The sequence below is a fragment of the Pelobates fuscus genome, chromosome 1 (genome assembly GCF_036172605.1).
Source record: "Pelobates fuscus isolate aPelFus1 chromosome 1, aPelFus1.pri, whole genome shotgun sequence".
Classification (NCBI taxonomy): Eukaryota; Metazoa; Chordata; class Amphibia; order Anura; family Pelobatidae; genus Pelobates; species Pelobates fuscus.
The window spans coordinates 291,229,459-291,256,890 of record NC_086317.1 but is presented as its reverse complement, the minus strand read 5'-3'; the positions used below and the strand labels follow the sequence as shown (position 1 = coordinate 291,256,890).

General features: G+C 38.3%; 1 protein-coding gene across 1 annotated transcript in view; it reads left to right on the top strand.

Annotated features, from left to right (window-relative positions):
* Positions 1–27,432, top strand: part of LOC134593986 (zona pellucida-like domain-containing protein 1) — a 201,382-nt gene that overhangs the window by 149,918 nt on the left and 24,032 nt on the right. Inside the window, exon 10 of the mRNA XM_063444612.1 lies at positions 22,314–22,343. Within this exon, the coding sequence (XP_063300682.1) occupies positions 22,314–22,343 (30 nt within the window). The remainder of the gene's footprint in view (positions 1–22,313; positions 22,344–27,432) is intronic.

The window sequence follows — 27,432 nt, the reverse complement described above, 5'->3', positions numbered from 1 at the left end:
TAAATACAGGTTACTGGCTATGGAGGATAATGTATAATAAACACAAACAAAACAAAAAAAAACAAAAATAAAAGAATGCAGCTTAAGAATTAATCTAAATTGTATGCTGTCTAGGAGGGAGGGTCTGCTGCTGATTGGCTGGAATGTGTCTGCTGACTGTGAGGTACAGGGTCAAAGTTTACTCAATGATGACGAATAGGGGGCGGACCGAACATCGCATATGTTCGGCGTCAGTGGCAAACGCGAACACGCTATGTTCGCCGGGAACTGTTCGGGACATCACTACATAGAACCCATTTAAAAACGTCATATTAACCACTGGCATAAAATACAGTTAGACTATCACCAGCCACTTTCAGTGTGTCATTGCTGGGAGAGTAAGTTCTGATTCAAAGAATCAACATCAGCCATGTTGAACTAGAAAAAGGGGTTAGTAAACTGTCTCCATTTTATTTATTCCTCCATCGTGTACCCAAAGTTTCTTTGCTAATAATATTGAATTTCACAAACTGAGGCCATATAGTACATTACATAATCCCATGGGTCATGCAGCCCACATGTGATTATCTTTGAATTTTGATTACAGAATACATTCTGTGCCTAAAACATTAGGAACATTTCTAATTTCCAATTTATTTTGATGAATCACCTGCTGGCTCAGTGTTAACATAATGTTGTTATATGATCTGTCACATACATGCCTACATTGAGGAAAAGCTATTTGGTTAAAAAAATAAATGCAATTTATTTTGTACTTGTAAATAAGTGTATAAATCTGACCACTATATGTTCTGTTTAATAGTATGGATTATTTTAGCTATTTTATAGTGTAGGTTGCTTCACACAGTTTGGCTTTAATTCTGTTTTCTGTTTTCTGTTCTTAATCTAAATATTTGTCTCTAGTGTTGAGTTTTTACACATGTACTCCTAGTTAAAGCCTGCTGTTTAAACACTAGCTTCATAAATATATACTTTCTTGCTTGCCATCAAAAACATCAATAAGCAGCAGCATGTGTGCCCTGACAATGTTGTATAACAGAAATCTAATGTATAATAAATTACTAAGTGTGAATTAGTTTTTGTTGTTTTCCTTTACAATCTTCTCGTTTAGCACAGTTTTATAAGAAATAGGAGTAGCTACATTGCTTTAGAGAACAAAGAAAAAAATGAAACCTGTTAATACATTTGTAAAAGAACTTAAGGTTGGAAAAATGATTTTACGTTGGTTTAAGTTGGCTGTTTCTAGATCTGTTTGGAAAAAAAACCTTTTTTTGTTAGATTTGAAAATTAGTCAATTAGTCTGAGCTGAGTGCAATGTTCATATTTATTGGTCTTAAAGGAGCACAAGGGTGACAGAAATACTGTCACTATAGTGTTAAAACATAGTTTAGGCCCCTGCCCCCCCTTGGCACACTTTAAAAAGGTAATAAACTGGAGCCTGAACGCTGGAATGAACGGTCGCACAAACTGAACGCTCCGAGCACTACATGGGGAAAAAAAAAAAATTGCAACACCCCATCACCCCCTTACAAACGACCAAAACATACCCCACAAACACATGGGGCGAAAGGGGAAAAAAATTATACCAAACAAGCCAAACCTCGGGGCTCACGATCGGGGAGATGTGGAGTCAAGCACAAGGCACCAGCAGAACCAGCATGGCGGCACAGCATGGCGGCTGTTCAGATTTCTCCGAAGAATTGTCCGATGACATAGATGAGGAGGACCAGCCGTCTCCCACCCCAACATGGAAGAAGAAACAAAAGGGCACACGTGCGGACTCAGAACCAGTAACCACGGCAGTACTAAAGGCACTGCTGGCAGACCTACATCAGCACATCCACGCAGATGTCACAGCGCTACACGCTGACTTGAGAGGCCTGACAGGCCGCATCACTAAACTGGAGGGATCCACACAGTTCCATGCACAGAACATAGCCACGTTGCAACAGACCGTGCAAAACCTACAAATGCAAAGCCTGCAATATGAACGTCGCCTTGCGACCCAAGAGGACTTCAAGCGACGGCACAACATAAAGATCAGAGGAGTCCCTGAGGGAATATCAGAAACAGAGTTGCCGAAAGTCACGGGACACATGCTCTCTGCAATAATGCCGCACGGTCAAGGCAAACTTACCCCAGAGGAGGTCTTCAGGGTACCCAAGCCAATAACGGCCCCCGCCACTGCCTTGAGAGACGTAATAGTCACCTTCCGAACCGGCAGGGACAAGGCGGCGGTCCTCTCTGCCCTATGGGGTAAAACCCCTTTCCGCTTTGAGACCATGGAACAAGCCTTCTTTGCGGACCTGTCCAGCGGCACTCTAGCCTGGCGGAGGTCACTACGCCCTCTCACCTCTATTCTCCAGAAACACAAGATTGAATACCGATTGCGGTCCTCCCAAACCCTAATAATTAGACAGGGGGCGAACACACACGTAGTACAAAACATCCAGGATGCTCCTGCCCTACTACGGGCTCTTGGCCTGCCGCATGACCCCCTCTCCCAGGAGGGGCCATCCAACAATGCCCCATCAACCCACACATGGAATCCGGCTAGGGTGACCCCATTCATACCACAAGGATCCACGCCGGACTCCTACGCAGCGGTCACCACTTAAGGCCAACACCCGACGTCACCCGCGGGGTCCCTGGCTATTTACCAAGCCATCAAGGGGATGCAACAAGAGCTTAATGCTGCCACTAACAGTGTACCCTTTCTAACTACGGCACCCCAGGACCTCCGAGTGCGGGAATCGGACCACCGCCACATGGCACCACCGGGTTCCTACATGACATCGTTTAGTGACACCGATACCTACGCAGCTACACAGACTCGGAAACTACATCCTCTGCACTACTCATCCCTGATAAAATAAAATTGTGCCAGTTGAAGGAAGGGAGGGGAAGGGGGAAGAAAGGAGGAAAAGTGTATGGTATGCGTTGACTAACATAAATAACCTCTGCACATAACCTTGTATATAGTTAATTTTAGTTTAAGCTTACTACACGCTGAGGGAGATAGCGGAATGTAGGATGCTCTGCCCGGTGGCACCCTACTTTAATGAAAATATTAGCTAAGCAGAAAGCCGAGGTAGAACGGCATACCTCTCTTTAGTCAGCACTGTGTAATCTATCATAACCTGAACAGTGAATTTAATGTCTTACCTATTGCATGTTATGCTGTTACTGAACAAATTGTAAGACCTTCGCTTCAGCATAATCCTGCATAACCATATCAATGACACTGAAGTGGTGACACTTTAAAAAATAAAAAAAAAATCAACCTTACGCTACTGTTACTAAGCGACAAAAATTTGCACTGTTAGGCGGAGTTACCCTGCTTGTATTTAATTAGCTTGTATTATTAACTAAAAAATGTGCGTTTTCTCTGATGCTGTTCAACAGTTAACTAATAAGTGCTTGTAAACTGTTTGTGTATGCTGTTGTGACATTTCTGATATTCGATTGTTAAACTATGCACAAACAAAATAAAGAATTAAAAAAAATTAAAAAAGGTAGTAAACTTACCTTTATTCCAGCACCATGTGGGTCCACTGCAGCTGGCTCTGCCCCTGCTCTGCCTCCAGCCAATCAAATACTTTCCCATAGGAAAGCATGAGGAGGCTATTACGCATGTGCAGAAAAACACCACGCTGTGACAATTAGCATCTCCTAATAGAGATGCATTGAACCAATGCATGTCTATGAGGAGCATTTAATGCCTCCATGCAAAGCATGGAGACTTTGAACATCAGTGTCTCCACATTGTGCTGCATTGACCCAGGAAGCATCTTTAATGGCCATCTGCTGCAGAGGTGTCCTTAGGTGTCTGAAAAGGCAGTGTTTACATTAAAATGCATGCTGTGTCCTACAATATCGATCATCAGGGCCAGCACTATCATTAGGCAAATAAGACATTCACCTGGGGGAACCCACCTGTCAGGGGTGTCTGCTTTCTGGGGCTGGTTTGCTGAGTGGGCAGCTCTTTAGCCACCCCCCAATGCAGCCATTTCTTCTGCTGGGCTCCCTCTGCTGCCAATTACCTGCTCGGGGAGCAGGGTTTACTGTAATCCCAGCACCCGAGCAGAGCACTCTGCTTCCTTCAGGCAGTGAAAGCAGCCTGTGCTCAGAGTGCACTGCTCTCACTTCCTGCATGCTGGAGGCCTTCTCCTCCAGTCAAAGCACCCAAGTATCACAAGAAAAAAGATAGGTCAGCATACCCTATCAATCAGATATATATAAAAAAAAAAAATCTCAGGCACTCACTGTGATAACTTCAAGCAGATTTAATGGGCACAACAATGTTTTGACCTGTACCCAGGTCTTTATCAAGCTTGATAAAGACCTGGGTACAGTTTGAAATGTTGCCAGGTCCATTAAATCTGCTTGAAGTTATCACAGTGACTGCCTGGGATTTTTTCTTTTGACAGCACCCAGATATGGCATACCGTATATACTTGAATATAAGTCGAGTTTTTCAGCACATTTTTTTGTGCTGAAAAACCCCAACTCGATTTATACTCGAGTCAACGTCTCTATTATGGCAATTTACATTGCCATAATACAGACAAGGGGCTGTGTAGGAGGGGGGCTGGCAGGAAGCGTTTACTTACCTCTCCTGCAGCTCCTGTCAGCTCCCTTCTCCTCCGCGCCGGTCCGGTCAGTTCCCTCTGCAAGTCCCAATGTAAGTCTCGCGAGAGCCGCGGGGTCAGAGCGCGGACGTAAAACTTACACTGGGAGCTGACATGGGAGCTGACTGGACCGGCGCGGAGGAGGAGGGAGCTGACAGGAGCTGCAGGAGAGGTAAGTACACGCTCCACTGAACTGCCAATGCCACTGGACCACCAGGGAGTGAGAGCCCCCCTCCCTGCATGTATCAAGCAGGGAGGGGGGACGAAAAAAAATATAAATAATAATAGAATAATATTTAAAAAAAAACAAAAAATAAATTATAATAATAAAAAAATATTAATAAAACAAAAAACAATTAATATTAAAATAATAATTAAACAATAATAAAAATGCCCACCCCCACCAAGGCTCTGCATCACACACACACACTGCATTCAAACACACACACTGCATTCAAACACACACACTGCATTCATACACACACACTGCACGCATACACACACACTGCATTCATACACACACACTGCATTCATACACACACACTGCACTCATACACACACACTGCACTCATACACACACACTGCATTCATTATATACACACACTGTAAATAAATATTCAATTAATTTTATTTAGAAATTTACCAGTAGCTGCTGCATTTCCCACCCTAGTCTTATACTCGAGTCAATAAGTTTCCCCAGTTTTTGGGGGTAAAATTAGGGGCCTCGGCTTATATTCAGGTCGGCTTATACTCGAGTATATACGGTAACTGGAGGTAAAGGCGGATTGTTCATTGTATGAATGGTTGTAAATTGGTGTGTGTGTGTGTTAAATTGCTGTGTTTATGTAAATAAAGTGTGACTTTTTTATAAAGTGGTGTGAGTTTGTGTTTGAATGACAGTGTGTGTGTGGGTTTGTGTGTAAGTGACACTGTATGTAGCGGAGCTCCAACACCTAGCATAGGTATCTCTGCTATCCCTTCCTCATAGCTGAAATAAGCAGTATACTAATCCAAAACACTTTCCCCCCAGCAACTAGACAACACATAGTTCTGTGAGTCAACTGATTTAATTTTGGTCACACACGGCTTTTATGCACTGACCCCTACATGTCGTCTCCCATACAAGCACAATCTTCTAATGGGACAATGTGACAAGCACAATCTTCTAATCAAGCCTAAACATGAATTTCAAGCATGGAGACCACACACATTTTTTCGGTAAACAAACGAGGGGGGTTCAAATACCCGAACAAAGGGAATAAAAGTGTAGTTAGTGCCTCTATCCCGCTACACTGCTCCTACTTAACCACAAGCCAGCAAACACAGTCTGATCTTTACCAGAACTGCTTGGAGAGGTCGGAGGAGTACTCACGGATCACTTTTCCAGTTCAGTTTGTCGAGATAACCTGTCGGCATTGCCATTCTGCTTCCCTGGGCGGTAGTAAATAGTAAAGTCAGCCAAACTCCAGTGCAAAAACTATGCACTGTCCTCCGCAACTCGGTTTAGTCATACCAATGGATTGTGATCCATGAGTAGAGTGAACTGCTATCCGTACAACATGGTTGGAGTTTCTTTAGGGCCAACACCACAGCCAGGCACTCCTTTTCGATGGATGCGTATCTCACCTCCCTGTGTAGAAGTTTCCTGCTCAGATAAGCCACGGGATGTTTTCCAACCTGGCTCAGTACCACTCCCAATCTGAAGATTGAAGTGTGTGTGTGAACAAGAAATCATGGGAGCAGCTAGCACAGGACTATTAACAAGGGCCTGTATGAGCTGTTGGAATGCCTGTTCACACTCTGGGGCCCATGCTACCTGGTGGGGTAAATTCTTTCTGGTGAGATCCATGAGGGGTTTGTCTAGGGCACTATAGTTTGGAACAAATTTCCGGTAGTAGCCGGCAATTCTTAGGAATGCTAAAACCTGGGTTTTGGTACGGGGTGTGGGCTACTGCGCTACGGCCTCAACATTGACCAGTTAGGGCTTCTGCTTCCCACACCCAAGTACTGGACTTCGGCCATTACAATATGGCATTTGCTCGGCTTGAGGGTTAAGCCAGCCTCTCTAATCCTATCTAGTACCGCTTTTATATGACTTAAGTGTATTTCCCACGTTTCGCTAAAAATCGCAATGTCATCCAAGTATGCACATGCATAATCTTGGAAGCCATCAAGCAACCAGTCCACCATACGACTACCCATCTGAACGGTTTCTTGTGGGGATCTCCCGACTTGCCTACCCTCTGACATAAGTCACAGGTTTGGCAATACTGGCATCATCTTTGGAGATGCAAGGCCAAAAGAAAGTGTTGGTGAGCTGATATCTAGTGCAGCTGGCCTCTAAGTGGCCAGACAGGGGAATATTGGGCACTATCTGAAGTAATTATTTCCTATACTTCTGTGGGATGATCAGTTGTCAGGTAGAGACTGGTATGGAGTCGGCCGAGAGTATCTCTCCCCCTTTAATTCTGCCTGGGAATGGGTCAATTTATATACCTGCAGGGTAGGGTCACTAAGGGTTTCCTGCCCAAATTCTGTTGGGGTATCCCAGGGTGCAAGCAGTTCTCCGTGGTGTGAGCCTGGGATCCTGTGGTGACTGGGCAGGTTTCAGTCCTGCGACAACAGGAATACGGATGTCAATTGGCCGAGATCGTTCCCCAGCAAGACATTGGCGGGGAGCTACTTCATCAGCCTCACATCAATCAGCCCCAACCCGGCACCCCAATTCAGGTGGACTCTCGCCATGGGTAGTCGGTGTACTGCTCCCCCGGAATCCTGCACAGCTACTGAACTTCTGGTACGGTCGGCATCTGAAACCAGGGGACGCTTGACCAATGTGAATGGCTCCTGTATCTTGAAGTCCTTGGGCTGGCTTTCCATTCAGCTGCACTGACTGGCGATGGTGTTGCCGGTTAACAACAAATGAAACAAGGTCGGCACACTCCAATACTACATATATGCTAGCCCCAAATTGAGCTCTATGATAAAAGGATGTAGGGTGCTCACTTACATAAAGCTCTATCCTCAAAAGCCCAAATACATGTAACTACAAATTGAGTAAGGAGCACTACCGTAAATCTTTGTATACAAAAGAAAATCTTTATTCAATGGGTACACACTAATAATATATCTCATTACATGAAAAACCAAGACATAAAGTCATATCATGTTATTAAGCAACAGCCAGAATAATTCTGAATATATATAAATGCCAAATACGCAATGTGTGAAAAGAAAAAAATATCAATATCATAGATAGAAAAAGTGAGATACCAATATAATTAAACCTACAAATACAAATACACATAAAAAAATAATAAGCATAACAGACCTAGTGAGAAGCAGGGACAGAGTCAATCACCAAAACACCCCCAACGTTCTGGCAAAAATGCCTTTATCAAGGGAGACTGTTGAGAGAAACTAAATCCTGTTCTTATATACCCATAAAGAAACACATAAATTAATGACACCTGAAGTAAATGGGTGGCCACCCATAATGACTGGGATCCTCCCAACCATAAACACCTGCTTATGGTTACCAAGGAAACCGAAAGTACTGACATGTACACATCCATGTAACATACAGGTTTAGAAAAAATATATACAAACAAATAATGTACAGCATTCAATTTAGAATATGCAAACATGTAGTATCAAAAACAAATATTATAAACAATCAGGCAGAAACATATGATGATGCAGCAGACAAAAATGTAACTTTATGTCAGTATTAATGTATATCACCATTCAGAATCATAAACTGTAGCAAGTGGAAAAAAAAGTTAAAATGCATTAGACGTGTAGTCAAATGGAAATACCAGAACTCGCAGATGAAGGAACCCGATAAGGAAACTTAAAGTGGTTAGCAGTACATTCAATAGGAAACGCAGGCATAAACCATTTCAAATACCCGAATCTGGAAGTGTATTGTGCAAGGTGGAGCACACGTGCGTTCCAATACGTCGTGCCACGTAAGCACGTCAATGCCAGGCGCATGCACAAACTGCCAATGGTGTTGCCGGTTGTCAGTAGTAGCCTGCACCGTCAACGTCATGCAGTGCAGAACTGAACCAAATTGGAGAAGTGCCGAATTACCGAATTGCTGAAGTTCCGAATTTTGGAAGTGCCAAAGTGCTTTGGATTTCTGAAAAGTGGCATAACAAGAGAGGGAGGAAAAATTACGTGAATGATGACAAGAATCTAACCCTAACACTAATCCTAGCCCTAGATGTGTAAGTGGTTGTGGTGGTTAGGGGTTATGTTAGGGGTAGGATAAGGGTCAAGGATACAGCTAGGGTTAGGGTTAGGGGTAGTAGTTAGGGGTTCGGAAGTGCCGAACCAAACCAATTTTTTTGCCCATGCACATCCCTATTATACATGTATACTGCACTATGAAAGTTTATTTCTATTTCTGTAGAGTTATCTATATTTTGTTTGTCAAACATCCTGTGGTAATTAATATATCCATTTGAGTGCACTTCACATTTATCCTGTGGTAATTAATATATCCATTTGAGTGCACCATGCACATCCCTATTATACATGTATACTGCACTATGAAAGTTTATTTCTATTTCTGTAGAGTTATCTATATTTTGTATGTCAAACATCCTGTGGTAATTAATATATCCATTTGAGTGCACTTCACATTTTTTTTCTCATATTTCTCCATGATAGAAATGTTTTAGAATACACAGTGCATCACAGTTTGCTGCGTACAGGGCTACATAGCTGCAAACAGGTCAGAGTGACCATTATGACCCCTATCCACCGCCTAAAGCACTTTTAAAGGGGATGTGAGCACTAGACCATGAAGCAGTGGAAGAAAGTGGCTTGATCTAATGAATCACATTTTCTTCCAGATCAGGTGGATGGCCTGGTACATGTGTCATTTACCTGGTGAAGAGATGGAAGCATGATGCACTATTGGAAGAAGGCAGGCTTGCAGAGGCAGTGTTATGCCCTTTGCAATGTTCTGCTGGGAAACCTTGGGTCTTAGCATTCATATGGATGTTACTTTAACACATACCACCTACCCTAGAGATTGCTGCAGACCATGTACATACCTTCATGGCATTGGTCTTCCCTGATGGCAGTTATCTCTTTCAATAGGATAATGCACCCTGCAATTTTGCAAAAATTGTTCAAGAATGGTTTGAAGTCTTCAAATTCCCCATATCTAAATCTGATTGAGCATCTGTAGAAAGTTCTGGAACAACAAGTCAGATCCATGGAGGACACACCTTGCAATTTGCAGGAGATGAAGGAACTGCTGCCAATGTCTTGGTGCCAGATATCACAGGACACATTCAAAGGTCTTGTGGAGTCAATGGTTCGAATGTATCAGAAATGTTTTGGCAGCACAATAGTATAGTGCCCAGAAGGGTCCAATGTATCTAGCATTAAATACCCCTGACAGTAATTCACAGTAGAACTAATACTTAAGATTTTTATATTTAGTTTATTTATGCTTTGCGAAGTGTGAAAAAAAGAAATTAAAGTCTCCTTATCATTTTTTAAAATCTTTCTTATGTATTTTAATAATTATATTTGGTATTGCCTTGAGCCTATATTTGTTTACTTCATTGCCTTTTATTATTTGCATTGAAGCTCAATCTCTGGGCACTACAATTTTGTTCAACTCTATCTATGATGTCTGCAGTTTGCACCTCTGTGAGTACTTAAGTCAGACATACATGCACAGATTGGCATGTCACCCACTTTGATTCATGTAGCCAGAACTTGCAAGAAGATAAACAGGACAGAAGAAAGTAACTCCATCAATTAATCACTTTTTACTGATGTATTGTGAATAAATTAGTTTCAGACGTAACAACTGTCCTGATTTTGCAGGACAGTCCCTATTTCATGATCCGGTCCCAGTGACTTTACTCCCACTATACTTAATCAAGTACCAAAAAGTATAGCAAAGCTCCTTGCATTATGCACAGAGCACAATGCAGGGAGAGCTGAAACAGCGCTCTCAGCAACGTCTGTATTTACTATACTGACTATTCTTTGGGCAGACACTCTCCCTTTATGGGTGGTTCCGCCTCTTTGAGTGTCACAAGTGATTCATGCCACTTGCCAAGTCCCTATTATCTAACTACTGGCATGCTGCTTTACAGGATGCCAATGTTGGGGGGTATGTCATTTGGCAGGAAATGTGACACCTTGCCTAAACTCTGCTCATTGCAATAGATTGTTTAAAATCATGCCCAACATAACAAAAAATAATCTAATTTTCTTTCTCTATATAAAAAATAAAAACAAAATAATAACACTATTATGATTTTTCACAATTATTAAGAGGGGACAATAAAGGGAAAGAGGGGACAATATAGGATATAAACAAAGCAAAGATCTGCAAAGTGACTGTGCCACTTAAAATATAGATATCTAATTTACTGTATTTAGCTTTCTGCTGGAACTGAGGTCTTGTTAGAAAACAAAGCGTAATCTGGACCCTGGGACATCAATCAAGCCACAGTCCAAGTTACTATGTTGATGCATACATGTCAATTCAGGGTTCTTGCTCCAGGTTTGATGCACCCATGTCAATCTCACCATGGTTCTTGTTCCAATATTGATGCATCTGCATCAATTCCTGCATGTATACAAAGTCATTGGTTTGAATGTAGTAAGTATGCTTTGCTGAAGGATTTTGGAATTTTATGGTTTTTACCTGGCCTTGCTATTGACTTGCTTTTGTCTCAGGTGTCCTAGACCCAACTAGTCTTGACTTTGATTTTTGTTTCTGTATATTACGGTTTACTTATTTTGTTTAGTTTACTGGCATAGTAGTTACTAGTAGTTCTGAAATTTTCTATATTAAGTTTAAGCCCAGCCATTCTAAGATCCGATAACCCTTTTATCTCTCCTAATGTGCCATTTCTTAGCAGTTGACTTATATCTTGCTTAGGATCAAACCTGTTTCTGACATAACCAAAGGGCCAATGGATTTGGTGGGCATACATGGATCCCCTGTTATATGGACATACCAAAGTTGCAGAACCACAGATTGGACCAGTTTGCCCAAGTCATTTTAACCTTGTTTGCATGTACTGCTCAACTCTCCAGCAAAAACTCCTCTGTGGATCCTCAAGCAGTAATATCAGCTCCTCCTACTCCCTAGGATACAGGCAGTAACATAACCACACTCCGCCCATCTATTCCTCCACCTTATGCTAGAGATTGTTAGGAATGTAGGAGAGTTTCCATTAATTTAGAGTTTTACCTTATTCCTTTCCTACTGGTAGAGCAAAGGTTGGATTGCACTATAAGCCAGCTAACTGGGAAAGCCTTGGCCTGGGCAAAATAATTTGGCAGAGTAATGCACCAACTGCTTCTGATTTTAAGGGATTTATAGAAACTTTTGAAAAAGTATTTAATCCTCTGGGTCATTCTGGTTCTCCTGTCAATGCTCTTCTCTGTCTTAAACAGAGCTCCAGATCATTGGGAGGACGTGGGTAGTCTACTCCAACAACAACGCGTTGGTTGCCACTTTCCTGGGGGGTCTATCTGATCCTAACTGCACTGACTTTGAAGATCTACTGCCTATCTGTTTCAGATACACATTTCAGGACTAGGCAAGCTATTGAGGAGAAGGCTTTGAGCATCTAGCTCCTAAATCTTCTTATGCCCCAAAGCTATACTTTCCTTCTCCAACACAAAGAAGTCCTGTATGCCATACATATTTTGTTAGAATTTGAAGTTGTACAGTGCTGCGGCATATGTTGGCACTAAACTTGGTAGAATTGATCCTGTTTTGAAGACAAAGTATGGTCACACCAAATATTGATTTGACTTAATTTTTTCTTTTCACTTAATTGATAATAAATTAACATTTGTATTTTTTAAAGGTCCCTCTATCCATCTATTCATGCATTCAAAGTAACGTAAAAAAATACTTCTCACACTTTGGCAAAGTTATCCTGGAGAGCAGCCATGGGTGTCATTTGTGCCTTCTAATCAACACTTCTAGAATCCACTAATCAATAAACTAGCAAACAAGTTCTTTTTGGAATGAAGTGTTCTCATCATCACTCCCGTAGATGAGTTCTTGACATATACTTGTTCTAAAATGGAATAAATATTGAAAATGACTTGCAAAAACAGGACTTTAAGTCATTTTAATTAAAGCCTAACCTTGAATGTTAATGTTGGTAATAGGTGTGCCTGTTGCCTGCCCAACTGTTTACACTTGATGCTTGTCTTCTCAGTTGAGGCTGTTATATGGATCTGCAGTGAGACTTGCCAGCAGTTTGTATGAGCATAGCTCTGGCAGACAAATGCACAATTCTATGCAATTAATGTTGCTTTTCTAATGCTAAATTATTCCACACATATCACCAGCCCATTTGGAGAGAAGAAATAGGAACAGTGTTACTGCATCTGCTTTGAAGCCAAAAGCTTGATTAATATGAAAACTGAAATCTATCTAAACATGTACAGAGGAAAGGAAATCGACAGCATTAATAAAGTTAATGGAAAAATATATCACTTCACCTGAGTACTGGTTGATGTATTTTAACCAAGTATTTACTTACAAGCATATTATAAATATATTGTTCTGCTTAGTATAACTTTGTTTGATGGAGCAGGGCATATCCTTTCCAAATTGCTCTGCAACAGTTGCGGACAGCATTCAAAAACGCTTCCAGGTTACATAGTTGGTAACATAAGGGCACAGTCAATTTAGACAAACAGAAATGTGCTACTATTGCTGGAATTCTGCCTGTACAAAGTGTGTGCCCACAATGTTAGTATAATGTTTAGTTTACGATTTCAGGAAGCAAATAATAAAAATGTCCGAATGTTTGTTCTTCTAAAATGGTAGTAACTTTATACACACACATGTATATGTGTATTTGAAATAAGAAAAATAGGTCTAGAGCAAATAAAAAGCTTTAACATAGTTTATCCATTCAATAGTATTCAATATAAATGCAGTGTGTAATTATGAAAATTTTGGTAAAGGACCATAAGAAACATTTATTTTTTTTCAAGGACTGTCAGTTTATTTTTCCAAGTTCGGTTAAATCCATTTGTTTAGCTAAGCTATCCATGTATTGCAAGGTTTGAAATTTGCCATCTGTGAACAGACTACATTTACTACCACATCCAAATTTTCTAAAGCTGGCAATTGAGACTTATTGATGCCTTTGATAAAAACAAATACAATAGGTACAAAGTTATTGTCATACATTGTGAATGAATTTATCTATATATTCCAGCAACTTAACTACCTACCAAATGTTTGACCACAGAGTTGTTTTTTGTAGATTGGTATATGTATTTTTCATATTATCTTAAAAACTGTGTGTGTATTGTATCGACAATGAATTTGCTTTGTCTTCTTTTTTTATCTTCAGACCAAGAATATATAGAAAATGTGTATATTGTTACTGTTTGGTTTAAAGCAGGGATTTTGTGTGTTTGGATTATACTAAGAAACCAATAATTAGGTCACATATTACAGAATATTTAAGTATTAATTTGTTTTAGTGTAATGTCAATATTTAAACCCAGATATACAAATAGATTTACTCTATAATATTTTAGCTGAGTTGGATATCACTTTTAGCATGGTGCAGAATTATGTAATACAAAGGAGTATAAATGTGGTATAGCACAAAATAAGTCAGCTATGCAAGGTTTAACTATAGCTTGCTTTGGCACTTGTACCCATTGATCTTTCTCCAGTGGCGGAACTAATGCAGATAGGGCCCCATTGCAAGAAATTACACTCACAGATGCACAATGACACACACATACTGGCACATACACACACACACACACCTAAACATACACACTGGCACACAAACAAACTGTATATTTTTAACCACCCCCCAGCTTCCATATCTTTTGCTTGCGGGGAGGTGTAGGCAATTTTTTTTATAATATTAGATATTTTTAAATGTATATTAAAAATTGCTTAACAATATTACATCAAGACCAAAGTATCTCAGAAAGAAAATGGTAGATAGATAGAAAAGTGTCTTCGAGTTATACTACTATACTACTATACTACTAAAATGTATTAAAAAAACTACTTTGCATAAAAAGTTTGTGTTCTGATATAAATTTTATTTTAATTTACACAAAGCAATAACACAAATCAAATAGGTCAGGCAATTAAAGAAAGGGAACCATGATCTGTAATCAATACCAATACTACATATGCTGAATTAGTGCATCCACTGGATGAGAAAAATACTGACCGTGTAGGATTCTAAAACACTTTTAATATTTATATAAATGTTTTTCAACTATACTAGTATACATACACATACACAATGTTTGTCACAACACAGTTCCACTTTTCTACATTACTTTAATTTTCTATGTTTTTAAAAGAGTTTTTCATAAAGATAGAATCTGGTTAGAATTGGAATTTCATCAGAATTCCAAATTAGTCAGAAGATATACATCACTTGGTGAAGAACAATGGAAATGGCACTCACCAAATACGTAAATATGGAGACAGAAAATGCAAGAGACTAGGATCTGGTTGGCACCCAAAACAGGAACTTTATTAGAAACACACCAGCAATGTTTCAGCACCAATAAAGGCTTTTCTCAAGTTGTGAGAAAAGATCTTATTGATACTAAATTGATGATGGTGGGTTCCTAATAAATTGTGGTTTTTGGAGTTCATTAGTGCCAGATTGTTTTTATTTTCTTTATATAGAAGATATACAAAGAAATAAAGAAACTTTAGTTATGCAAATATCTCTTCCACATGTCCTTACAGTCCATGTAAGCAGAGAAATGTGAAGATCCCATCAGTGACAGTTCTGCTTTCACCAGTATTTTTATATTAAACCACAATCAATGTGCTTCATTCAATCCTGAAAACAGTAGTGGGGAATTATGCACACAACAGAACACAGTGGAGAGGGTTGATAAAACAATACTTAATGTTAGCAATATAAACAATATGTCTCACTTACCCTGAAGTAATAAAATAAAGCTGGGCAGGTCTCACTGTGGCCAACATTCTCCCCTGGCTCTGGTTATAACTGATGATGATCTAAGCTAATCCAATGTTTCTCAATAATAATAGGGGCTAACGTGCAGGCAACAATCAGCATCTTCTCTTTTAAATGCATTACTATATACTATGTATATAGTATATATTTCTACATACCATGTCCCAACTGGGACATGTATGCTAAACAGCGAGCAGCTTTGTTGTTAATTGACCCATGTGGCCCAAGTTAACAAACTGGTGGTGGAAATGTAATTGTCAAAACACTCCGGGCACCTACATTGGGGATAATGTTTTTAAAAAATTATAATAATTTTAAAAAAGAATAAGATAAAGTGGGGAATCGGGTGAGGGACTTTAACATAATTAAAGGACCACTATAGGCACCCAGACCACTTCAGCTCAATTAAGTGGTCTGGGTGCCAGGTCCATCTAGGGTTAACCCTGCAGCTGTAAACATAGCAGTTTCAGAGAAACTGGCTGTAAACATAGCAGTTTCAGAGAAACTGCTATGTTTACACTAGGGTTAATCCAGCCTCTAGCGGCTGTCTCATTGACAGCTGCTAGAGGCGCTTCTGCGCTTCTCACTGTGAAAATCGCAGTGAGAAGATGCTGCCATTCATTGGAAAGCATTGAGAAATACGTTCCTATGGACTGATTAAATGCACGCACGGCTCTTGCCGCGTATGCACATTCGTCGGAAGAAGGAAGAGAGTTCAAAGCGCCGAGGGAGCCTGGCGCTGGAGAAAGGTAAGTGTTTAACCCCTTAACCCCTCTTGAGGTGGGAGGGGGTCCATGAAGGTGGGGGGGACCTATGTACACTATAGTGCCAGGAAAATGAGTTTGTTTTCACTTTTCACTTCCCTGCATGTGGGTGCAATTAATTATAAAAACAGCTCTGATGCATCAAGAAATGGATTCCACAAGACCTCTGACTGTCATGTGCTATCTGGAACCAAGTCATTAGGAGCAGATCCTTTAAGTCCTGCAAGTTGTGATTTGAGGCATCTACAGATCAGATATGTTGTTCCAGCACATTCCACAGATGCTTAATTAGATTGAGATCTAAAGAATTTGGAGGCCAAAGCAACACATTGAACTCTTTTTGATTTGTTTTTCAAGCCATTCCTAAACATTTTTTGTAGTGTGGCAGGGTGTATTATCCTGCTGAAAGAGGCCACTGACTTCAGGGAACACCACTGACAGGGGTGTACATGGTCTCCAACAATCTCTAGGTAGATGGTACATGTCAAAGTAATATCCATATTAATGCCAGGACCCAAGGTTTCCCAGAAAAACATGGCCCAGAGCAGAACACTGCCTCTTCCGGCCTGCCTTCTTCCCTTAGTGCATCCTGTTACCATCTTTTCCCCAGGTAAGTAATGTACATGCACCTGGTCATCCACCTGATATTGAATAAAACATGATTAATCAGACCAGGCAACCTTCTTCCATTTCTCTGTGGTCCAGTAATGACGTCCCCATTGAAAGTGCTTTCTATGTAGGTAGTCAGGGGTCATCAGTCTGCCGCTACGCAGACTCTTATCCAGTGAAATGTGATGCACTGTGAGTTCTGATTTCTTTCCATCATGGCCAGCATTAGTTAATTTTTACTTACAGTAGCTCTTCTTTGTGATCGGACCAGATAGACCAGCCTTTGCCTCACATGTGCATCACTGGGCCTTGGGCGCCCATGACCGTGGTATTGGTTCACCAGTTGTCCTTCCTTGCACTATTTTTCATAGGTACTAACCACTGCATACGTGAACACCCTCTGACCCAATTCATCACTATTTGGCCCTTGTCAATGTCACTCAGATCTTTATGCTTGCCCATTTTTCCTGCATCCATCACATGAAATTTAAGACCTGCTTGTACACTTGATGTCCAATATATTCCTCCACCTTGACAGATGCTATTGTAACAATATAGTCAATGGTATTTACTTCACCTGTCAGTGGTTTTAATGTTGTGACTGATCAGGTGTGGTGTGGTTGACCTTGCTATATGTAGCTCCTACGCTTATTCTGTCAGAGTAAGGGCAAGGATATAATATATAATGTCCAAACCCTGCCTCTCACCATACCATCTGGAACAAATCTGTATAGCACTACTCAGAAAATAATAGACCAGTACTGGCACTAAAGAATATAACAATCTCTATCTCGGTCACAGAATAATGCCAGGATTTGCTTTGCCAATTGTCACGGTAAGGGTGCATAATTCATTGTTGCACTATGGAATATTTATTGTAATTTGTGCAGTGCATAGATGAACTGGCTGCTTGGTAGAGGTGGTTTTGTCAATTCCAAAAGGGGTTAATTTGATTGTATGGGATGGCATAAGGTTTACAGCCTAAATTCCTCTTTGAAGCTGGGACCCCCAACAGAGCACCTCTGTAAGGTATGAGAAGTCACACACAAGTGGCCTGAAAGTCTGGTTTAAATATAAACTAACTCTCAACTCTGTCATATGTCTATATTCCCTCTTAGATAGAGGGCCCTTTGATATGTTAATGGCTAGTAGCCTTGTGTTCCAGTATCATATCCAAAAGAAACATTAATACTTACCCACAGATTAATAATTTAGACTCATTTTTATAATATTTGGAATGGAACACACACAATCTTTTAATCAAGCCTAAACATGATTTGCGTAACTCAACCATAGGGGAAGGGATTGTGATGTCTGCTATAATGGGTCACAAGTACAGAGTGTGACATATCTATGGAATAGGAAAATGGTAACAGATTAATAGATGCAATTATTATTTATGTGGCAAGTACATAACAGGAGATAGAACCAAATGTTTCCATTTGGATTGATGTTTGTCTGGAACACAAAGGGGTGACCACTTATAGTTGCTATAGGTACACCTCTAGGTGAGGCTTGGTAATCCACAGGGTATATATATATATATATATATATATATATATATATATATATATATATATATATATATATATATATAATAATACTGAAGTCTGTATTGGACTTGCTTGGGACCAAAATCTAATTTTGAATGAGTCACCATCTTCCTTACCTGAGTAAGTGATTAGGACTTCTGTTATTTTATCTTTTTTTTTATCTGTTGTTCGTGTAAATAATTTGTTTATCATCTATTTTTTGTATTCACTGTGACTATTTTTTGCTCATAATAAATATTCATTTATTAAGTTCTGCCTTTGTCTTGTAAAGAATCACGTTACCTGAAGAGACTAGTGTTTTGCAATTGCTTAAATATTGTGCTAAGTTGTATTTGGTAGTTTTTTTATTAAGTTACCTGGGGGACCAAGGCACCCTATTTATAAATTGTCTTGGTGGTGGCAGCGTTAAAATAATAATATTTATATTATTACGCTTAAGTGTGGGTCGTGTTAAGTGGGATTTTATAATTATTTCCGGTCTAGTGCAGTCAAATAGTGAACTTTAACCCTTTCACCACCACAACTACATCTCATACACACTCTTGGAGTAGGGTGTGCTTGTGACACCGATATTTTTGCAATACAGGCACTGGACAGACCATCTCAAATATCAGTCAGGTGGCAGTCCTAGTGAAAAAAGTAGGGGATATGCCAGTTGCACATCTTACAGGGTGCAAAAAGATAGAAAATAAAAAAGTTAATTGATCATTTCAGATGATGAAAATGTCTGCATATTGGCTATTGGTATCAGGATACTAGTGGGGATTAACACCAAAAACATAGATGTTCTTCTAAAATAAATTTACAATATTCTAAAAAAAAATTTGGAGAGAAAAATCCTTCTTACAATATATAATTATATTCTTCTTCTTGCTGGGTGGCGTACCATGATTTTAATATACATATATAGTATAATTCTAATGTGTGTCAGTTAAAAATCTCAATATGCATCAGACTTTCTATAGGTTTATTCTGCTTACAATGGCTAATGTTTTATAAAATACAGAAGGATGTTACAGGATGATGGATGTTCAACAGCAGATGTTAATTGCTTTACTTGGGAATTGAGAGAGAGTTTTTAAAGTCAGAGAACAGGCCGGCAACAAGACTCATGGTCCTTTGTCCACTATTCTTTATAGCTATGATCATAGTGACGTCAGACCTTTTAGCTAGGACACGTATGACAACCCTCTTTATACACAACCACATTCCCAGAATTCTCAGAGAGAGAAGTCCATGTGACTTATTGATACCATATGTTACTTATGGTCAATCCAGACACCCACAGCTAATGTGTGAATAGAATATGCAATGTTCTACACTTTGTGACTCTGATTTGCATCCAGAGAAACAGAGCACTACACTTACTATCATAAGATAAAGCAATGCTGCTGGAAACTCCACCATATTGTTTTAGTGTGTATTATACAAATAAAATATTCCTCAGGCATTTCGAACACGTGCTATTGGTGCAGATTAGTGTAGATACAGGATGAGGTCTGTGGAAGATATCTGGAAATGTATAAACATTTTTTATCAATTAAGCTAGCATAGTGCGCATATATATATATATATATATATATATATATATATATACATATATATATACATATATATATGTATATATATATTTGTGTAAGGGGCAAATAGCCGTATATGGAGTAAGGATCCAGCATAAGCGTAGGATAATATAAAGGGAGCAAGTCGGTTGTGGTGTGCCGAGACCGACGATACGGTAGGCCTGTAAATAAAGAGGGCCCACCAAGGAGTAAGAAAGTAAAAGTAAATGGAAAGAAAAGAGAAAGTGTTTAGGAAAAGCACTCCAAGGACTTCTTTCAATGTAGAAAAACAAATAAATTTTATTCGGCAACTGCCATGAAAACTCAACGTTTCAGTCCTGTGTCAGGACTTTCGTCAGAATCCTACACTTGATCTTTATAAATTTTGCTGACAAGCACCGGGCAATATCTACATTTCTACAGGAGTGCAAGCATTGGACAATATTATATATATATATATATATATATATATATATATATATATATATATATATATAATTACAAAGTAGGATTTGCTCATGTTATACATTAATAAATAACTTCATAGCAGCAGTATAGTAGGTTCAATGTGATGGCCTTGCACATTTTAAAACCTGCTTTCTTTAAGTTTATCAGAATAGTTTATGTCTCTGGGGATGACATTCACACTCGTTATTTAATTCATTTTGTTCATAGCATCAAGTTTGGTCATCTTTCCTAAAGTCCTGATCTCTTGAGTTTTGCAGTAGTTACTTGTGAAACTTGTAGAGATAAATCATTGGTATTCTAATGTTCTGGTAGTGAAAAGGGCAAAAGAATGGTACATGAATTCCTGCAGCCACAAATCAATGACCTTTTAGTAAGTGTTTAGCTATATATTATGATGTTACAAGCAGTATAATCAAGTTCTAGATAAATTATACATTACATCAACTATACATTTTGCAAGTACTTGAACATTGTTTGTAAACTAGTAACAACAGTTCTGGCATCATCTTAATAAGAACATTTATTCTGGTATCCAGGAATGCATCAAAAAAAATATGAAACAATATATTACGCATATTACTTAGGAATATTGTACCTAAAATGCAGATTACATTTTTGAATTTAAGCTTATATCTTCTCAATGACTTCTTCATGCCATTCGTTATTTCCATAACATTATTTGTGTGCATGGCTAATACATTGGGGTTTATTCCCTGTATTCACAGCGGTGAACTGAAATCTAAAAAATGCTAAATTTAGGTTATCCAAGTTATGACTACAGCTGAGTTGGTACATTTTTTAAAACCAACACATTCGGTCTAAATTTTGTAGTTAAAGGGGCACTATTGTCACCATAACAACTACAGCTTATTGTATTTGATCTGGCAAGTATAATCATTCCTTCAAGCGTTTTGCAGTAAACACTGTCTTTTCATGCCTAGGGGATACCTTCACTGGTCACTCCTCAGATGGCTACTAGAGGTGCTTCCTGGGGCACTGCCATTCAATGTCTCCACCCTCTTCATGCAGACAGTGAACGTTCCTCGTAGAGATGCATTGATTCAATGCCTCTCTATGTGGAGATGCTGACTGGCCAGAGCTGTGTTTGGCTTGTGCTGGCTCTGTCCCATATCTGCGTCCTTGACACTCTCTGCCAATCCAATGATTTTCTGTGGGAAAGCATTGTTACTGGCTCAGATCAACACTTCTGATGATGTCAGCCAAGGAGGCAGATGAGGGTCAGAGCCAGCAGCAGCAGACTGGAATAAAAGTAAGCGTTTACTAAATTTAGGGAGGCAAGGGAGGGCAGGGAACTAGATGGTGTTTTTAACACTATACCATCAGGAATATATGATTCTGTTCCTGACCCTTATGGTTCCTTTAAGTACATCTCAGTGTTTAATGATTATACTCCAGTGTCATTTAAGGTTATAAACTAAACTATGAGAAGTAATCAAGAGAACTGAAATTGTAGACCTACAATGTTTCACTATCTTTGTCTAAAATTAAAATGTAAACTTCTGTTTATTAGTTTCCAATTTCTTCTTTAGTGTACAACTTTGTCACTTGTTACCAAACAATCAGTGGATTGTGTTGAAGTGACAATGAAATTACATCATTAAGGAATAAATCATTAAGATAATAATTGGCAAGTTGTTATTTGATTTTTGTAAAAAAAAAAATTTGGGAGAATATATAGTAAAAACATAACATGATTGATTTTATTTTTATGCAGACGAGACACCTACAAACAACTCACAGCTTGGTAAGCATTTTTTTTACCATTCTTCTTTTTACTTATCAAACATACTTTTTCTATCTTGTCTTAATTATATGAAAACAATGCCAGAGTACAAATACAAATTGTTTTACACAATATGCCACACAGAGCTTTAATGAGACCTTCAGAGAACTTGTACTTGTACATACTTTATTATAATACATTTCTCAATTGTTAATTATACAAGTTACTGCTGCTTTTCTTCATATTAGTTATGGTATTACTACCTATTTATATAACATAGAGAATCATGATTGTGCTACATAAATAGGTTTCATGTTATAATATAATTACTATAACTATAAATAAAATATTTCCTCATTATTAAAATGGCAGGAGAATACGTGGGGTTACATGCAATCTGTTTCTATTTTACTCCTATTGTCTTACAGTCTTTTACATTTCTGAAACTTGCATACTCTCTGGTTCTGATAGCTAACCATATACATGCATACTCAGACATTTTATAGTCATATTCCCACACACACTCATATATGCATTTTTTTTTATCATGTCATGAACATACTGACCTTCTTACAGGCATTTATTACTATATCGATTTGTAAGCAGGGGTCGGTTTACTACTAGACATCTACACCAATGAGAACAAAAATAGCTTCGCTATTTCTCTTTCAAGCTGGCAGATTAAAGAAAAACAGATAATTTAAATTCAAATGTCACCTCACTAACGTAGAAGCCAAATACAGTACAAAAACCTCAATCATTTACACCAAGTTAGAGCTCAGGGTTTGGGAGCAATGGTTATAAGATGGAGGAGAGGGGTCAGGGGTGCACATTTGAAGTTTAATTAAAGGAGATAGATAGCTATATATAATACATACACACAAATATCCAGGCTCTGGCACTCAACCCCATAAAAAGTAAATAAAGCAACTTTAGCCGGGTTCTTCCCAGAAAGAAATATAAAAAAAAGTCAGAGGAGCACTCTCTTGGTTTTCCAAAGTGTATTTCACAAAATATTGACCACCTCTACATCAACGTTTCGACCCTTCAGGGTCTTTATCAAGATCAATCTTGATAAAGACGCTGAAGAGTCAAAACGTTGATGTAGAGGTAGTGAATATTTTGTGAAATACACTTTGGAAAACTGTGTGTGTACGTGTGTGTGTGTGTGTGTGTGTGTATATATATATATGTATATATAAGTAGAAATTGTAGCCGTATTAGTCCAGTGATGTAGATGTAAAAAACAGATAAAATTCGTATCTTGTAATACCTTTTTTATTGGACTAACAGAATTTTTTAGTGACAAGCTTTCGGGATAACCTCCCTTTCTCAAGTCTGAAGCATTTCTCGAAATGCTTCAGACTTGAGAAAGGGAGGTTATCCCGAAAGCTTGTCACTAAAAAATTCTGTTAGTCCAATAAAAAAGGTATTACAAGATACGAATTTTATCTGTTTTTTACATATGTATATATATATATATATATATATATATATATATATATATATATATTAGCAATTTTATTGTGCAAGGGCAGTTACTTGATAAGTGACTGAGTATCTGAGGACTGAATGTCAGTAACTGAAGTCTAAGTGGTACCTGAAGTGGTATAACGGCATAGCAGGCTGAGGATGTAGAAGGGGTGGAAACATGAAAGAGATATCTGGACAGGAAAGTAGGAGACATGAAGAACTGTGGGTGGAAATGCAGGTGGTGGAAGGTAAATTGCCATGTCCAGCATGACAGACACACACGAGCGAGGGAAAGGCATGTCAAGAGGACATAGTAGGTTCAATGTGATGGCTATGCACCATCATAGCCAGTCAGTACAGGCATAATGGCTGGGCAAACAGACCAAGGGAGTATATGAGATTCACAATGACTGGTCTAATTTCATCAATGGTGTTAAAGTTAACCGAGTTAAAAATATACTTAAAAGCTTGGCATTGAAATGAAAAGCATGCAGAATTTTCTGCAGTGTGCAAGTCACTAAGAGGATTGTGGAATCATTCACGAAGAGATGTAATGACTGAAAAATGTTGTTGAAAAAGATGATCCAAGTCAGCCTACAAATAAAAGTCACCGGAAGAAGATTACCATCTGATATCATTCATCACATTAAGGATTCCAGATGCACCAGCACAACCATTGACACTGGTAAGTTATTAAAAACAAAACAAAAACAAAAAACACTTCTATGGTTGTTTTTTTTTAACCCCTTAAGGACTGGACTGTTTTTGCGATGTTGTACATTCGCGACCAGGCCTCTTTTTACACTTTTGTGGTGTTTGTGTTTAGCTGTAATTTTCCGCTCTCTCATTTACTGTTCCTATACAAATTATATATTGTTTTTTTCAGGACAAAAAAAAGGCTTTCTTTACATACCATTATTTATATAATCTAATGTAATTTAATTTTAAAAAAACAAACAAATATGATGAATTTTTTTTTAAAAAAACATGTTTTTTTGACTTTTACTTGAAAAATCTTTTACTCATCTACAAAAGCGAATAAAAAAAACTGCTAAATAGATTAAAAATATTGTCCCGAGTTTTAAAATACCCAGTGTTTACCTGCTTTTTTTGCTTTTTTTGCAAGTTATAGGGTTATAGGTACAAGTAGGATATTGCGATTTCAAAACATATATTCTTTCAAATTTATCAATAGTGACATTGTAACACTATTATCTGCCAAAAGTCTCTGAATAACACCCCACATGTACATATTTTTTTTAAAGTAGACAAACCAGGGTATTCAATATAGGGTATGTCCAGTCTTTTTTAGTAGCCACCTAGTCGCAAACACTGGCCAAAGTTAGCGTTCATATTTGTTTTCTGTGTGAAAAAACAAAAAAACTAAATTGAACGCTAATTTTGGCCAGTGTTTGTGACTAAGTGGCTACTAAAAAAGACTGGACATACCCCATTTGCAATACCTTTTGTTGTCTTCTTTTGCAAATGGTATGCCATCATGGGGGTAATTCTCATTCCTGGGCTACCATACGCTCTCAAAGGCAACATAACCAACCTGGCCATTTTCAATGTAAAATATTTGACCCATATATTTGACCCTGTAACTTTCAAAAACGCTATAAAATCTGTACATGGGGGGTACTGTTATACTCGGGAGACTTTCTTGAACACAAATATTAGTGTTTCAAAGCAGGAAAACATATCACAACAATTATATCATCAGTAAAAGTGCTGTTTGTGTGTGAAAAATGTGAAACAAAGTCACTTTCACTGACAATATCATCGATGTGATAGGTTTTGCTGTTTTGAATCACTAATATTTGTATTCAGTGAAGTCTCCCGAGTAAAACGGTACCCCCCATGTACAGGTTTTAGGGTGTCATAGAAAGTTACAGGGAAAAATACAGTGCTAGCAAATTAAATTCTCTGGAATTTCGGCCTGGGTTGGCAGGCAGGTCCCTCAAATTGCAATTAATAAAATTACCTAATTATGTAAAAATATTACATAAATATGCACGTAGAATTTAAATATATATGCATATTTATATATTTGAAGTCTACGTGTATATTTATATAATTATTTATGTAATTTTGTATATGGACATATGTATATTTTGTTTTATATTTATTTATTTATATATACATAGATATATATACAATTTCATTCTAAATGTATTTTGATATAAATATATATATTTTAATATCAAAATACAGTTAGAATAAAATTGCATATAGATATGTAATTTTTTTTAAAAGTTTTATTATTATTTGTAATTTTTGTAATTTAATTTAATTTACTTATTATTTGTATTTTATAATAATATATATACAATATATATAGTTATTATATATATAATATATATACGTGTGTAATTTAATTATACGTGTATTTTTATATTAATATATGTACATATTAATATAAAAATACACTTAGCATGACATTATATATATGATATATAGACGTATATTATATAGGTATAATATATGTCTATATATCATATATATATATACACATATATAATTATTATTATTTTTTTATTAACTTTAACTTAAATTTTTTTTTATTTTACACTAGCAGGGAGACTGCCTGTCAGCACAGACAGTCCCCCTGCAGGCAGACACATGGACACCTATTGTGACCATGTGGTCGCCCTGTTGAGTGATCACATGGCCACAGGGGTCCTAATCCGCCATGGGGAGACTGTCTGGGCTGCAGGCAGTCTCCCCACAATGGGAGCACCGCCGATCGCCGCCGGGGGAACAACGGCGATCAGGTAAGTACATCTGACCGTTAGGACGGTTCAGGACTGTCATCAGTCGGCAACGCAAAAATACCGATGACGGTCCTGAACCGTCCTCGGTCGTTAAGGGGTTAAACTATCATTTCATTTTTTATTCTTATGTTGCTTATTCTCCCTGTCTGAATACTGTAAAATGAACTAGTAATGTTACAGTTACAATCCATTTTTCTTGCATAACCCTCTTTGAAGCTCACTGCAATGGTGGAAATCTTATTTAGAATACTTTCAGCTCTATATTGTAAAGGTATATATTAACTAGTAGAAATTATAGCTTGTATGCTTCAAATAACATTAAAGGGTTTTGTTATTGACATATGCATGGGAAACCCTCCGATTATGGCCATAAAGAGTTTATGGCCATTTTAGTAATCTTTATTTTTTGTCTCCCTACAGGACTATCAATGGAATCCACTATTGACCTTAAGCTGCCCCATAACAGCGCATCAGTAGATATGCTATTGTCAATGCAGCAAGTATGAACAAGTAGAGGTATAAACTGATGAAATCCGTTCTCTCCATCAATTGAGGTCTTTCAGAAGAAACAGAGGGCAGTGCAGAAGCCAACAAGCTGATCAATGATGGCTACAGAAGGCAGCAAACTAGTGGATGCAGAAAACGCAAGGATGGATATGAATCAAACTGCATGATGCCTCCACTTGTCTCACCACTCTATGCCAATCAGTTCTTGCTTTGTAGACTAATGTGATCCTCTTTTAAGCACAGTGCTGGACAACCATCTCAATCTATGCCAGGGAAAGTGTAGATATTAGAGAGCCTCAAACATTTACATAAGTCTCCTCACATGCACCTAGATCTTTAGTACCAATATCACTTGC